General features: G+C 49.1%; 1 protein-coding gene across 2 annotated transcripts in view; it reads right to left on the reverse strand.

The window, feature by feature from the left end:
* NARS2 (asparaginyl-tRNA synthetase 2, mitochondrial) overlaps positions 1-16,731 on the reverse strand; it is a 178,679-nt gene that overhangs the window by 43,453 nt on the left and 118,495 nt on the right. For both annotated transcript variants that reach the window (XM_082245293.1, XM_082245292.1), the window contains exon 11: positions 15,376-15,513. In XM_082245293.1, coding sequence (XP_082101419.1) covers positions 15,376-15,513 — 138 coding nt within the window. The remainder of the gene's footprint in view (positions 1-15,375; positions 15,514-16,731) is intronic.

Below are 16,731 nucleotides of genomic sequence, written 5' to 3' on the forward strand. Positions count from 1 at the left end.
GTTAACCACTTAAAGACAAAGCACTTTTTGTTTATATGTAACAATCAGTATTTTTTGCTAGAAAAACTGAATTTTTGTAAGGACTTACTGTAAAATCCTTTTCTCTGAAGTTCAACAGATGCAGCTCCATCATCTTTAGACCAATGGGTTATGCTCCTCCTATCAGTAATAGGCACTAGGCAGGAAAAAAAGCTTAACCACGCCTATGGGGCTGTCCCTGCAGGCATAACCCCACACACTCTGTTATCAGTTTAGTTGCAAGCAGTGTTTAGAAGACAAAAAAACCCATTCTCTCAGAAGTAGAGGGGCGGGTGCTGCATCTGTCGATGAACTTCAGAGAAAATGATTTTACGGTAAGTTCTTACAAAAACCCAGTTTTCTCTATCGTTCATACACAGACGCAGCTCCATCATCTTTAGACCAATGGGATGTCCAAAAGCAGTATAATCATAAGGAGTGGGAAAACAATGCAAGAAGACGTAATTCCCCAAACGCTCAACCTAGCCAACCAGGTAACATGGAGCTCAACCGGGAACAACAGGAGCTCATCTAGAAAAAACATACACCCTCAAAAAGAAACAAACAAAAACTGAATTTTTGTAAAATCTTACCTGTAAAATTCCTTTCTCTGAGTCCTCCGACAGTCGCCGCCTCTTCATATTCGTCACATATGGGGTATTAGACTTTGCTCCGAAGGAGTAGCTAGGCAACAGAATATGTTAACAATAAAGCTTTAACATATCCCACCCTCAAGGGTTGGTCCTCTCAGTCAATACCCTCCTACTTCCTGCAACCATATCTCAGTTTTAGTGGAATAGCAGTAGAGTATACAATCAAACCCCAAAAGAGGGGCGGGGGCGGCGACTGTCGGAGGACTCAGAGAAAGGAATTTTACAGGTAAGATTTTACAAAAATTCCGTTTTCTCTTACGTCCTCCGACAGTCGCCGCCTCTTCATATTCGTCACATATGGGGACGTCCCAAAGCAGTGCAAACATGAGGGGTGGGAAACGCATCCGCGCCGAAAGGCAACGCAGTCTCCGCAACAAAGAAAGGAACCTTACCAAAGGAAGGAAACCAGCTGGGCAACAGCAAAAATAAGTGCTCAACAGGAGCAACAACCCAGGAAAAGACAAAAAAAAACCAGGGGATACAAAACTTATCCCAACAGCCAGGAGTCCCCAACAAGGGACCCTAGGGAACAGCCGCACTAAGAACCTTGCGGCCAAAGGAAGCATCCGCCGATGCCTGAACATCTACTTTGTAGAATTTTGTGAAAGTGTGCACGGTCGACCAAGTCGCCGCCTTACACACCTGGGCTACAGAAGCCCCATGACGACAGGCCCAAGACGTACTCAGAGATCTAGTAGAGTGCGCCTTCACAGGCACAGGGGGAACCTTCCCCTGCAAAGCATAGGCCTGTTCAATGGTCTGCCTGATCCATTTGGCGATGGTAGAGGCCGAAGCCGCCATGCCCTTCCGAGGACCCTCTGGAAGAACAAACAAGGAGTCCGTCTTTCGAAAAGACTCAGTCGATTTAAGGTAAACCCTTATCGCCCGAACAACATTCAGAGAGTGCAATCTCACCTCCTTTGGATGTTTAGGCTTCGTGCACAACGAAGGCAAGACAATATCCTCATTAAGATGGAATTCCGAAACTCGTTTCGGCAGAAAAGAAGGATTAGGTCGCAAGACCACCTTATCCAAATGAATAACCAGGTACGGAGACTTGCAGGACAAAGCCGCCAGTTCCGACACTCTGCGAGCCGAAGTGATCGCCACCAAAAAGGCGACCTTTTTGGACAACATAGACAACGAGATCTCCCTGATCTGTTCAAAAGGAGCACGTTGTAACACAGAGAGAACGAGATTCAAGTCCCAAGGGGGCAGAGGATCCCGCCTCGGGGGAACCAGATGCCGCACACCCTGAACAAAGGTGCCAACCAAAGGATTGGAAGCCACGGGACGTTGAAACAGAACGGCCAGAGCAGACACCTGACCCTTTATCGTAGCCAGCGCCAAACGCTGATCAACACCCGTTTGAAGGAAAGACAGCACACGGGACACCGAGTACGTGTGGGGTGAAAACCCCCTGGACTCACACCAGGCAAAATAGGCCTTCCAAGTACGGTAATAAACCTTCCCCGAGGAAGACTTCCTCGCGTTGATTAAAGTATGAACGACCTCCGGAGAGAGACCCCTCTCCTTCAGGACCTCGGTTTCAACAGCCAGGCCGTCAAAGCCAGCGACTGTAAAGCAGGATGGTATATCGGTCCTTGAGACAGTAGATCGTCTCGAAGAGGCAGACGCCACGGGGCGTCGACCGCCAGATTCACGAGGTCTGCGTACCAGGACCGGCGAGGCCAGTCCGGTGCCACAAGAATCACCGTGTTGCGTTCCGAGTGTAACCTGCGAAGGAACCTGGACAGCAACTGAATCGGTGGAAACGCGTACATCAGCCTGTACTGATGCCACGGGGCCACTAACGCGTCCGACGCGTCTGCCCGAGGGTCGCGCGTCCTTGCCACGAACCTCTTCACCTTGTTGTTGAGGCGAGACGCGAACAGGTCCACTTCTGGAAGACCCCACTTCGCGCACAACGTCTGGAAGACAGCCGGATGGAGAGACCATTCCCCCTGATCCAGGGTCTGGCGACTCAGATAGTCCGCCTGCCAGTTCTCCACTCCCGGAATGTGAACCGCCGTTATCGCCGGGACATGAGTCTCGGCCCAAGACAGAATGTCGGCCACTTCTCGAGCCGCTCGGGCACTCCTGGTGCCCCCTTGGTGGTTGATGTAGGCCACCGCCGTGGCATTGTCCTTTTGCACCCGAACCGGGCAACCCTGCAGCCGGTCCGTCCAGCGATGAAGACAGAGCCTTATCGCACGCAATTCCAGAATGTTGATCGGAAGGGAAGACTCCCCCTCCGACCAAGTCCCCTGAGCGGACAGAACGCCCAGAACTCCACCCCAGCCCGACAGGCTGGCATCCGAGGTGATCACCGTCCACGAGATCGGACGAAACGACTTGCCCCCGGACACCAACGGGGACTGGAGCCACCACAGAAGGTTTTCCCTGGTGCGAAGACTCAACGAGATTTGAAGATCCAGAGATTGAGGTCGCCCGTCCCACCTGGACAGGATCTCCGCTTGGAGACTCCGCGTGTGAAACTGTGCGAAAGGAATCGCCTCGAAGGCCGAGACCATCAATCCCAGACATCTCATACACGTCCGCAGAGACGAGTTCGGAACGTCCCTGAGGGACCTGACTTCCTCCCGGAGAGTCCTGAGTTTGTCTTCCGGCAGAAAGACCTTCGCCTGCACCGAGTCCAGTATCATTCCCAGATAGGGGAGACGAACCGACGGACTCAGTGTCGACTTTGGAAAATTTATCGTCCAACCAAACTCCTGCAGAGTTTGCATTGTGACAGACAGGTCCTCCTCCAGACCTTGTCTGGTCGCAGACCGAACCAGAATGTCGTCCAGATACCCCAGGACAGAAATGCCCTGGGCCCTCAATAATGCCAGAACCGGTGCAAGCACCTTGGTGAAGACCCGCGGAGCCGAGGCGAGACCAAAGGGCAACGCCACGAACTGGTAGTGATCCTCCGCAATGGCAAAACGAAGGTACCTCTGATGACCCTCGAATATGGGGATGTGAAGGTACGCATCCTTCAAATCGATGGAGGCCATGAATTCCCCCGGAACCAGGGCAGCCACCACCGACCGCAGGGATTCCATGCAGAACTTGCGAACCCGCACAGAGCGGTTCAGAGCCTTCAAGTCCAGAATCGGACGAACCTTGCCCTCCTTTCTGGGCACGGTGAACAGATTGGAATAAAACCCCCGAAACCTGTCCCGATGAGGCACCGGGACCACCACTCCCTGAGCCCTCAGGTCCCGCACCACCAGGTGCAGATCCCGCAGGCGCTCTGGAGACAGTTGAAGATTTGAGGGAAAAAATCTGCTCTCCGGCCGAGAGAGAAACTCGATCTTGTAACCAGATCGAACGATTTCCAGAACCCATCTGTCCCGCACACGGGCCAACCAGGGCTGAAGAAAACCGAGCAAGCGTCCCCCCACCCCAAAACTGGGTGAGGGCGCCCCTTCAGGCCGAACTGTTATGGGCTGCAGGTCCGGATTGGCCCGGACTTCTGTTTCCCAGACCAGGGCTTCTTCTGAGAGCCTTGACCTTTGAACGGTTTGCCCTTGTAGTGCGGCCGAAAGGCACGAAAGGACCCCTGAGGGGGCCGAAAATTTGCATGCTTCTTCCCAGAAGCCCCCTTAGCCTTGGGGAAATGGGGCAAGAGAGTGCTCTTACCCCCGGTGATCCCCTTAATCAACACATCCAGGGACTCCCCAAAAAGGCGAGACCCATCATAAGGCAGATTGGCTAAGGTCTTACGTGAAGATTGGTCCACCGACCAACATTTTAACCAAACCAGGCGGCGAGACAACACCGCCACGCTGTGCACACGTGCAGCCAACGGAATCAAGTCCAGGTCCGCATCACACAGATACATGACACCCTGGTGGATCTGAACCACCATATCCAGGGTCGCCGCCGAGGCCGAATCGGCCACTAGGACGCGCCTAAGCATCTGCGTCCAACTTGCGATCGCCTGGGCCGCCATGAGAGAAGCAAACAGAGCCTTAAGCATAGAACCCGTAACAGAATAAGTATGACGGGCAAGAGACTCCAGTCTCCTATCCGTGGCATCACGGAAAACAGGGGAACCCTCTGCAGGAATCGCAGTGGCTTTGTTCAAAACCGCAATTGCATGATCCACTGGTGGAGGCACACACCACCGTTCATCAGTGGCAGGCGAAAAAGGATAACGCAGCTTGAATTTACTTGGTACCGCAAAAGGTTTGCGCAGATCGCGCCATTGATCCTTAACGGCGCGCTGAAAATCAGCATTGCAGGGAAAAACCTGCGGCGTCCTGCGTTTTCTCTGCGTCCCATAAGCCGCCAAGGCAGCGGGGGGACACACTTCGTCCTGCAAACGCAGCGTTTGCTTAATGGAAGCAATCAACTCATCCATGATTGCAAGCTCTTCAGGCGAGCCAGGGGGAGAATTATCGACCCCCTCAACTTCAGCCTCCACCTCAGACCCCACTAGATCAAGAGAGGAGCGGGACCCCGATAAGGAGGTCCCTGCCAGAACAGCCGAATCACCTTCACCCTCAGAATCAGAGGACAGAGCAACTCTGGGCCGTTTAGTAGATTGAGCAGCCACCAGCATTTGCACCTGAGCAGCAAGGCCAGCCACAATAGTGGCTAAATCCCCCCCTGGGGGGGAAAAAGCGGTCCCCTGGCTTTCCACCAATACTGTAGGAAATTTGCCCTCCTGAGAATCCATTGCCCCTGTAATGCCAGACAACCAAGGGTTAACTGCCCCTTTTTTGCAAGCGCGGCAAGCGCAGCCCACCGCACCACACTCAAGCACAATGAGACCCCCACAGGGAATATGCAAACTGAACACAGGCAATGGATAGCAAGAACAGAAGGATAAAACCTGAGGAGACCCTCGCCGCTGCTGCTGCCGCCTCGATCGGTGTTCCTGGAAAGAGGAAGTGATGCTGCCAGGGCGCTCTATGTAAGCCTATGGAGGCTACAAGAAAATGGCCGCCATGCATGTAAACCATGCGGCCGGAGCGGGTGCAGGCAAAATGGCGTCGTTTGGCGCCGAAAACGCCGCTCCACAGTGCATTAAAACACATATTACAATCCAATAGAAGGATACATGTTAGATCGCCGCAGCGATCGCTGTATATGCCCAAACATGCCAAGAAAAAAACATGCCCCACAGCACACAGCTCTCACACTGCCCAGCCTGACACACACAGTGTCATACAGCTCCCCCCCCCCCCCTTGCAGCCCACAGCATGCAGCCGAGAGATAGGGAGACAAGCAGTGTGAATAGAGGCAGGTTACACAGTCCCAGACTGACACCCCCCCAGACAGACAGGTCCCCACATAAATACACTTACCTCACATGGCGTGGGGGACCCGCACAGGCGAACAAGCCGCTGCACATGAGGCAGGGAGAGTCGCAATTCAAGACGCACAAAATGGGGGTTAAGAAACCGCACAGCGTCCAGTGAGGTAGCCACCTCACCAATCATCCCTGCACCGAACAGGGATGGGTCGTTCACTATGCCAGGAGCGTTACCTGGCTGAACGCTCGATGGCAGACTGGGAAGCCACTGACCCACGACCTGCGACCAGGGGGATCAGCCTGAGACCCAGTCCGCATGATCCTCTTCGTCCGAAGAACTAACTAACGCTGACAAAATAACAGCTATTAAAAAGTAGAGAGAAAAACTCAAACAAAATATTAAAAAGAAGAAAGAGTCTGGGACAGAAAGTCCCAGCACAGAGAGAGCCAGCCACTCCTGACAAGCTAGACATTAAAACTGAGATATGGTTGCAGGAAGTAGGAGGGTATTGACTGAGAGGACCACCCCTTGAGGGTGGGATATGTTAAAGCTTTATTGTTAACATATTCTGTTGCCTAGCTACTCCTTCGGAGCAAAGTCTAATACCCCATATGTGACGAATATGAAGAGGCGGCGACTGTCGGAGGACGTAAGAGAAAAAAAGATTCTCTTTAAACAGCAGCCTGCAAAACCTTTCAGCAAAAGGAAGCATCTGAAGATGCCAACATATCTACAAATTCTATCTTGTAGAATTTTGTGAATGTATGCACAGACAACCAAGTTGCCGCCTTGAAAACTTGCAGCACTGACGCCTGATGGCGAAAAGCCCAACAAGCACTCAGCGCTCTAATAGAATGCGCCTTCACTGGGAAAGGAGGAACCTGACCCTTCAGTGAATAAGCCTAAACTACCGTCTCCCTGATCCATCTGGATATGGTCGCAGCAGACGCAGCCAATCCTTCACGAGGTCCTTCGGTAAGGACGAAAAGAGCGTCTGATTTTCTAAATGACTCCTTGACCTCCAGGTAAACCCTGAATGCCCAAACCACATCCAAAGAATGCAAGGCAAATTCCTTGGGATGCTTGGGCTTGGGACAGAGTGAAGGCAGCACAATGTCTTCAATCACATGAAAATCAGAAACCACCTTAGGAAGAGACGACTGATTAGGTCAGAGTACCACTTTATCTCTGTGGACCACCAGATAAGGTGAGCAGCAGGACAACACTGCCAATTCAGATACTCTGTGGGCAGAAGTAATAGCCACCAAAAAGGTAACCTTCTGAGTCAAGGCAAGCAGAGGAATCTCCCTAATGTTCTCAAAGGGAGGGTTTGGAAGAACAGAGAATACCAAATTCAGATCCCACAAAGGTAGCGGGGATTGCCTCGGGGGAGCCATAAGGCTAACACCATGAATAAAAGTGCGAAGCAGGGCATGCGTAGTTAAAGGGCATTTTTAAAAACACAGCCAGAGCCAACACTTGGCCTTTGATAGTGACCAAAGCCAACCGCTGTTCAACACCTTTATGAAAAGTAAAAACCCTAGCCACCAAGCACAAGCGAGGGTGCACCTTCAATAATTCACACCATGAAATGTACGATTTTCACGTACGATGAAAGATCTTCCTGGGAGTAGACCTCCTGGCCTACAGTAGTGTAGGGATCACTGAATCAGAAAGACCTCTATCCTTCAATACCTGGCTTTCAAAAGCCGTGCTGTTAAAGCCAGCGACTGTAAAGCAGGATGGAAGATCGGTCCTTGAGACAGCAGAACTTCCCTGAGATGAAGTCTCCAGGGAGCATCGGCGACCAACCTTATCAGGTCTGCATGCCAAGACCAGCGAGGCCAGTCTGGGGCCACCAGAATGAACGGAAACCCCTTCCACTTCTATCCTGCGAAGAAGCCTCGGCAGAAGTTTTAGCGGAGGGAATGCATAAATGAACCGATACTTACTTCAAGGAGCAACCAGTTCATCTGTGGCGTGGGCCAGAGGATTCCGAGACCTGGCAACAAACCTCTGAACCTTCTTGTTGAGTCAAGAAGCAAACCAGCCGATGTCAGGTGTCCCCCACCGGACACACAGGGGATGAAAAGCACCTCAGGGTGTAGGGACCACTCCCCCTGATCCAACACCTGAAGACTCAGGTAATTCGCCTGCCAGTTCTCCACACCTGGGATGTGCACAGCAGAGAGGGCTGGAACAAACTTTTCTGCCCAATCCAGGATCTCGGCCACCTCCCGGGCTGCCAAGACACTCTTGGTGCCCCCATAATGACTGTTCTGCGACCGACCGACGGCGCTCTTGACTATCGACCGTGAGTATTTTAGAGACTGGTGAGTATCTTAGCGACTAGTGAGCATTTTGCGACTGGTTAGCATCTTGCGAGGGTTAGCATCTTGCGACTGGTGAGTATATTTGCAACTGGTGTGTATCGGGTGAGTATCTTGCGACTGGTGAGATTCTTTGCGACTGGTGAGTATCTTTGCGACTGGTGAGTATCCTTGCGACTGGTGAGTATCCTTGCGACTGGTGAGTATCTTTGCGACTGGTGAGTATCTTTGCGACTGGTGAGTATCTTGTGTCTGTTGGATCTTTGCGACTGGTGAGTATCGTTGCGGTTAGTGAGTATCGTTGCGACTGGTGAGTATCGTTGCGACTGGTGAGTATCTTTGCGTCTGTTGGATCTTTGCGACTGGTGAGTATCTTTGCGTCTGTTGGATCTTTGCGACTGGTGAGTATCTTGCGTCTGTTGGATCTTTGCGACTGGTGAGTATCTTAGCGACTGGTTAGTATATTAGCGACTGGTGAGTACCCCAGGTTCAGTACCAGGGAAGTTAGAGGTAGTGTAGGTTAGGAAGAGCAGTTCGTTAATATATCCCCATAGAGTAGTGGGTAATAATGTCCGACAGGATTGCGGATGCCACTCAGTGCACTTCTTGCTGCATGTATGCGTTCCTTGATGAACCATTCGAGGGCGAATACTGCTGTGCAAGATGTGAGCAACTTGTTGCTCTGGTAGACCAGATCCTGGACCTACAGAACACAGTGGCAACACTGCGTGGCATCAACAACCTGGAAAGGAGCTTGGACATTACCTATCAGGCGCTGGTAGGGGCCAGCATAGAGGAGGGAGGAACAGAGGAGACGCAAGCAGCAGAGGTACGCAGCTGGGTGACTGTTAGGAAGGGTAGAGGGAGGAGAGCCAGGGAGGCCAATCCTGAGTTGGTACACCCTAACAAATCTGTCGAGTTGCAGGTTGAGGGGGATATCAGCTCAGGGGTGGCAGAGCTGGAGCATGCACCCTCCCCCAGCTGCCAGGGGAGGGACGGCTCCAGGAAGAAGGGGGGCCGTAACTCAGGAAAGGTTAGAAAGGTTGTGGTAGTGGGGGACTCAATTATCAAGAGGACAGAGAGGGAAATCTGTAAAAAAGATCTCGTGAACCGAACAGTTTGCTGTTTACCGGGCGCCCGAGTTCGGCACATCGCAGATCTGGCAGACAGATTGTTGTGCGGGGCTGGGGATGACCCAGCGGTCATGGTGCACGTGGGCACTAATGACAAAGTTAAAGGTAGGTGGAGGATCCTTAAGAACGATTTCAGGGACTTAGGTAATAGATTGAGGAAAAGGACCTCCAAGGTGGTTTTCTCTGAAATACTGCCTGTACCTCGAGCCACACAAGAGAGGCAGAAGGAGATTAGGGAACTTAACAAGTGGCTGAGGAATTGGTGTAGGAAGGAGGGGTTTGGGTTCCTGGAGAACTGGGCTGACTTCTCAGTCGGCTACCGGCTCTTTAGTAAGGATGGGCTGCACCTTAATGGGGACGGTACAGCTCTTTTGGGGAGAAAGATGGCCACCAAGTTGGAGGGGCTTTTAAACTAGGAGACGGGGGGGAGGGCTCAGAAGTAGAGTCAGTCAGGAGGAAGCAGAGGACTGAAGGCAGCTGTAGTGTCAGCAGCGACAGTAGGTCCACAAGGTCAATTGGCAGGTCTGTGCGGGAGAACCTCAGACCAAACAGGAATAAACATAACCGCCAATTGCGCTTAACTTCCTTAAAACTAAGAGGTGTATATGCTAATGCCAGGAGCCTAGCTAATAAAATGGATGAGTTGGAAATGTTAGTACATGAGGAGGACATAGACCTTGTGGGAATAACAGAGACTTGGTTCGACCCCTCACATGACTGGCTGGCCAATATCCAAGGGTATTCGGTGTACCGGAAGGACAGGGTAGGAAAAAGAGGGGGAGGGGTATGTCTCTATGTCAAGAACAATATAAAGGTGACAGAAAGGAGTGACATTACGGATGGGATGAGCATGGATTTAGAATCTGTGTGGGTTGAACTCCATAGGGAAGGAGAAAAGGGGAAAGTAATTGTGGGGGTTTGCTATAGGCCACCTAACCAAGGGGAGGAGGTAGAGCTGGAATTTTTAGCACTAATGGGTAAAGTGGCAAAATTGGGATCAGTCATCGTATTGGGGGACTTCAATTACCCCGACATTGACTGGGAAGAGGGGACTGCACACTCACAGAAGGCCCGCCTATTCACGGAAACCTTACTGGATAATTACATGTCACAGTTGGTGGATTCCCCCACCAGAGAAAACGCAGTCCTGGATCTATTGCTCACTAATGACCCAGACATAATCTCGGAGGTAGGAGTCCAGGACAACCTGGGCTCTAGCGATCACAGGATGATCACATTTAGTGTAAATAACAACATAACAAGACAAGTGGGGAACATAAGAACCCTAAACTTCAGAAGGGCAAACTTTCCAAAATTGTACTCAATGATGGAAAAGGTAAACTGGGACCAAACCCTGGGATCCCTGACCACAGAGGAAAAATGGGAATGCTTTAGGAACATATTAGGCAAAGGCATCTTGCAGTGCATTCCTATGGGAAATAAATTTAGAAGAGACAAAGCCAAACCTGGCTGGCTAAACTGTAGCGTCATAAAACTTATTAGGGGGAAAAAATTGGCCTTCAAGAAGTATAAATCAGAGGGCACAGTATCGGCTTTCGAGCAATACAAGGAGGCAAATAAGAAAAGTAAACAAGAAATCAAGATGGCTAAAATCAACTTTGAGAGACAAATAGCGGAGGATAGTAAAAAAAACCCAAAGAAATTCTTTAAATATATCAACAGCAAAAAAACTAAGGCAGAGCATATTGCACACATAATTAACAATGATGGGAGGATGGTTACAGAGGACACTGAAAAAAGCAACCGTGCTAAATGCTTTTTTCTCGTCAGTCTTTACACAGGAAACGGAGGGGTACACTGACCATGACTGTATGGTTAGTAGTAATAAACAGGACTTGCCACCATGGCTAACAGAGGGGGAAATCAGGGAAAGGCTGGATAAACTTAACACAAACAAATCACCAGGACCGGATGGCATACATCCGAGAGTACTCAAGGAACTCAGTAAAGTTATATCGAGACCACTGTTCCTGATCTTTGCTGACAGTATTAGGACAGGAGATGTACCAGGGGATTGGAAGAAAGCTAACGTGATTCCAATATTCAAAAAGGGCCAGAGGCATATCCCGGGAAATTATAGGCCTGTCAGTTTGACATCAGTAGTATGTAAACTTCTGGAGGGGATGATAAGGGACTATATTGTAGAGTTTGCTAAGGACAACAACATCATCAGCAGTAATCAGCACGGGTTTACAAATGGGCGTTCTTGTCAAACCAATCTCCTTACATTCTACGAGGAGGTGAGCTGTGAGCTAGATAGGGGGAGACCAGTGGATGTGGTGTACTTGGATTTCGCTAAGGCGTTTGATACAGTTCCCCACAAGCGCTTAATTTATAAAATAAGGTCTGCAGGTATCGATAGCAGGGTTTGCTCTTGGATACGGAACTGGCTAAAAAGGCGGGTCCAAAGGGTAGTAATAAACAGCGCATACTCAGACTGGTCTGAGGTGGTAAGCGGGGTCCCCCAAGGCTCAGTCCTGGGACCAACCTTGTTCAATTTATTCATAAACAACATTGAGGTCGGGATCAGTAGTTCGATATCAGTTTTTGCAGATGACACAAAATTGGGCAGGGCAATAACTTCACAACATGAAGCAGATATCCTGCAGAATGACCTGGACAAAATAACAGAGTGGGCAACGACATGGCAAATGAGGTTTAACGTGGAGAAGTGTAAGGTTTTGCACTTGGGGACTAAAAACATAAAATCACAATACACGTTAGGAGGGGAGCCCTTGGGGGAATCAAAAATGGAGAAGGATCTGGGAGTATTGGTTGATGATAGATTAGGAAACAGCATGCAATGTCAAGCGGCAGCTTCCAAAGCCAACAGAATATTAGCATGCATAAAGAAAGGGATGCATTCCAGAGATAAGACTATAATCCTTCCACTTTATAAAACTCTGGTCCGACCGCATCTGGAGTATTCCGTCCAGTTCTGGTCGCCAGTCCTCAGGAGGGATGTGTTGGAGCTGGAGAGAGTCCAGAGAAGGGCAACTAAACTAATTAGGGGATTGGAGGACCTTGACTATGAAGAGCGTCTACAATCGCTCGATTTATTCTCCCTGGAGAAGAGACGTCTGAGGGGGGACATGATAGCAATTTATAAATATCTTAATGGGGATCCCAGCTTAGAAAAAAAGCTGTTCATTCGAAGGGATTGCATGAGGACTCGAGGGCATACAATGCGATTAGAGGAGAAGCGTTTTAACCTCAGGCAACGCGGGGGGTTCTTTACTGTTAGGGCAACAAGATTGTGGAATTCTCTACCACAAGAGGTGGTTTCTGCGGGTAGTATGGTGGCTTTCAAAAGACTCTTAGACTTACATCTCAAGGATCAGAACATTCAGGGGTATGGGAGATGATTACAGCCACACATGCCTACACAGGTTGAACTGGATGGACTATTGTCTTTATTCAACCTCACCTACTATGTAACTATGTAACTATGTAACTATGTAACTATTTGTCTAGTGGCTCAGGCAAAACTTTATCGCTCTGAGCGCCAAAATATTTTATCAGAATTTTTGGACTCTTCTACTGTCCAGGACCCATTGGCGCAGAACTTCCCTAGCACTCCTCCCCAGCCTGTCAGGCTGGCGTCTGTGGTTACCGCCGTCCAATACAACGGAAGGAAGGACTTGCCCTGGCGTAGTGCTAACGAGTAAAGCCCCAACAGGGCTGAATGAGAGTCCGCCCAGGTATCCCAGTACTGAAATCCACCGTTGGCGCAGTAATGCCAACACCATGGTAAAGACCCTGAGGGCGGAGGCGAGACCAAAGGGTAATGCTACAAATTGATAATGCTCCTCTCCTACAGCGAAGCGAAGAAAACGCTGGTGTCCAGTATCGATAGGGAAGTGTAGATATGCGTCCTTGATATCTATAGAGGCCAAAAAGTCTCCTTGGTGTAGAGACGCCACTACCGTTCGAATGGATTCCATTCGAAATTTCTGTACCTTGGTTCACCTTGAGGTCCAAGATTGGACGTACTTTGCCTTCTTTTCTGGGCACAGTAAACAGGTTTAAATAGAATCCCTGAACCGTCACAATCACCCCTTGCTCCTGCGTGCCAAAGGCACAAAGGGGCCGCAAGTGTGCTGAAAAATAAGGGCCCCATCTAATACGCAGTGACTTGCCCTTAGCGGATTCCAACAAAGACCCAAATAGGCAGTCCACCGTAAAGAGGAGATCTGTAGAGCCTTTTTAGAAGCCTGATCCGCAGACCAGCTTTTTAGCCACACCAAGTGTGGCTACTATTATTGCGTTTAGAACAACGCCACTGATGCACGACAATTCTGTTACAGTAGGCGGGAAGAGTGAGTACCCTTACTGCCTTTAGGGTATCTGCAGGTACCAAGGGAACTGGCGCCCCCATGTTAAAATTTTCTGCACCGTTACAATCAGTGCATCCACCAGCGCCCTTGAATGCGCATGTGCAGTAAAAAAAAGGAATCATCCTCACTGCGAGGACGCAGACCCATTAGAGTCGCTATATGCTAAGCTCACCCTGGTACCATCTTTTACATTTTTACTTAAAAAATGGGTGTTATATTGTGTTTGTGTGCACTAAAATTATTTCTTGTTAATGAAAATTAAGATTAGATTAACAAAAACACAATTATCACGTGACATAAAAAACTGCTACCATTGTAGTTACAGTCTCTATTTTCAGGAAAATATATACAGTATTCTTTTGGGGTTTTAACCACTTGCCGACCGCCGCACGACTATTTACGTCGGCAGTCAGCCCCTCACGGGCAGAGCGGCGTAAGTCTACGTCGCTAGCCTGTGAGGGTCTAGGGAGCGAGCGCGCACCCCCCGGAGGCACGCTCCCGCTCCCGAGTGGTCACGGACCCCCCCGCGCGTGTGACCGGCGGACCCGATGTCCGCCGTTCACTCGGCGATCGTCGGGGGAAGAGGGAGAAAGTCAGGCGGCTAGTGTAAACAAGCCGCCTGTCATTCTCCCCTGTGTATGAATGATGATCATACGGTTCTACTATGTAGGACCTTTGATCACTGTTCATACATCAGAAGCCACAGCCAATCACAGTTAGAATCACGCTCCTAGGGACACACATAGCCCCTCCCTCTCAAAAAAAAAATTAACCCATTCACTGCCAGTGTAATTTTACAGTAACAGTGCATATATATATATAGCATTGATTACTGTAGTAATGTCACTGGTAACCCCAAAAGTGTCAAAAATGTCAGTCAAGGGTCCGATCTGTCCGCCGCAATGTCGCAGTACCGCAAAAAAAAGATCGCAGATCGCCACCATTACGCGTTAAAAAAAAAAACAACAAAAATGACAAAAATCTTTCCCTTTGTTAGTAAATGCGATAACTTTTGCGCAAACCAATCAAAATACGCTTTTTGCGATTTTTTTTACCAAACATATGTAGCATAAAACAAATTGGCCGAAAACTTTAAAAAATTTTGATTTTTACATTTTTTTTGGGGGGAATTTCATATAAAAAAAATGTGAAAAATATTGTTATTTTTGTAAAATTGACGCTCTTTTTTTGTTTATAGCGCATGATCAAAAAAATCGCAGAGGTGATCAAATACCACCAAAAGAAAGCTCTGTTTGTGGGGAAAAAAAGGACGTCAAATTCGTGTGGGTACAGCATCGCACGACCGCGCAATTGTCCGTTAAAGTCACGCAGTGCCGAATCGCAAAATACCCCCTGGTCTTTTAGCAGCCAAATCCTGCGGGGCTTAAGTGGCTAAATAATCTCCAGGCCCAAAGTGTACATTTCTAACGTGTGCAAAAAGAAGGAAAAATATAATAATAATAATAATAACCATGCAGCAAAAATGGTTCATTTCATTGTTTAGAAATTTCAACTTAAATCAACTTTCAAATAATGAAATGTGTTAATCTAATCATCGACTAAAGTGCCTGAATATGACCCATCAATCACAACCAGATTACTACTTCACTTACGGTGCGCTGAGGGCCGTCCTCATTGTCACGAGTGTAGAATGGTTTGAGGTCATATGGATAGTTGACAACGAACACCGGGACGTCCCCGCAATATCTAACCAAATACTTCTCATGCTCCGTCTGTAGATCACAACCCCACTGCAAGTAAAAGAAACACAAGGTATGGTAAATCAAGAGAAGGACTCCAGAAAAATGGATTTTTGTAAAATCTTACCGTAAAATCCTTTTCTCTTAGCTCATTGACAGACGTAGTCCTCGGTGATACAGCACCTTCGGGTTATGTTGCCTCCACAGGAGTAGGACTAGACAGGAAATAAAATGCTCTGGCCACACCCTAGGGGCAGTCCCAGAGGGTATATCCTCTCTCTCTCTGCCTCAGCAAATCAGTTATGTCATAAAAGCAGTCTTTAGAGAATTTAACCCAACCCAACTCAAAAAAACAGAGGGGCGGGTACTACGTCTGTCAATGAGCTAAGAGAAAAGGATTTTACGGTAAGATTTTACAAAAATCCATTTTTCTCTATCGCTCATTGACAGACGTAGTCCTCGGTGATACAGCACCTTCGGGAAGTCCCAGAGCAGTATCACAAATGAGGGGTGGGAAAATGGTAATCAAATCCAAATCTAGAAGGCCCAACCGGTGCCAACTAGAAGTTTACAATGCTCATCCTTAATGATGAGACTCAACAAAAAAATTTTCAAACAGAAAAAAACCCTCGAGGTAGACCACCGGTCTCCTCAAATTGCGGCCTGCAAAACCTTGCGGCCAAATGAGGCATCCGCCGATGCCATCACATCAATTTTATAAAATTTTGTAAAGGTATGTACCGACGACCAGGTGGCCGCTTTACATACCTGGACCACTGACGCCTGATGGCGAAAGGCCCAGGAAGTACTGAGCGCTCGAGTGAAATGCGCCCTAACAGGGAACGGAGGATTCCGACCCTTAATAGAATAAGCCTGTACCACCGTCTGACTGATCCATGTAGATATGGTCGCGGCAGACACAGGCAACCCCCTTCAAGGGCTATCCGTGATCACAAAAAGTGAGTCCGTCTTACGAAAACCACTTTAGGAAGGAAGGATGGATTCGGAAGAAGAACCACCTTATCCCTATGAACCACCAGATCTGGGGAACGACAGGATAATGCGGCCAGTTCTGACACCCTGCGTAGAGAAGTAATGGCCACCAAGAAGACCACCTTCTGGGAATGTAAGCAAGGGAATCTCCCTAATATCTTCAAAGAGAAGTTTCTGAAGAACCGACCACACTAAATTAAGATACCAGGCGGTAAGGGTGCGCGCACTGGCGGAGCCAGATGTCGCACCCCCTGGATGAAATTCCGCACCAAGGAA

Source organism: Pelophylax lessonae, assembly GCF_965119305.1.
Source record: "Pelophylax lessonae genome assembly, chromosome: 2".
Taxonomy (NCBI): Eukaryota; Metazoa; Chordata; class Amphibia; order Anura; family Ranidae; genus Pelophylax; species Pelophylax lessonae.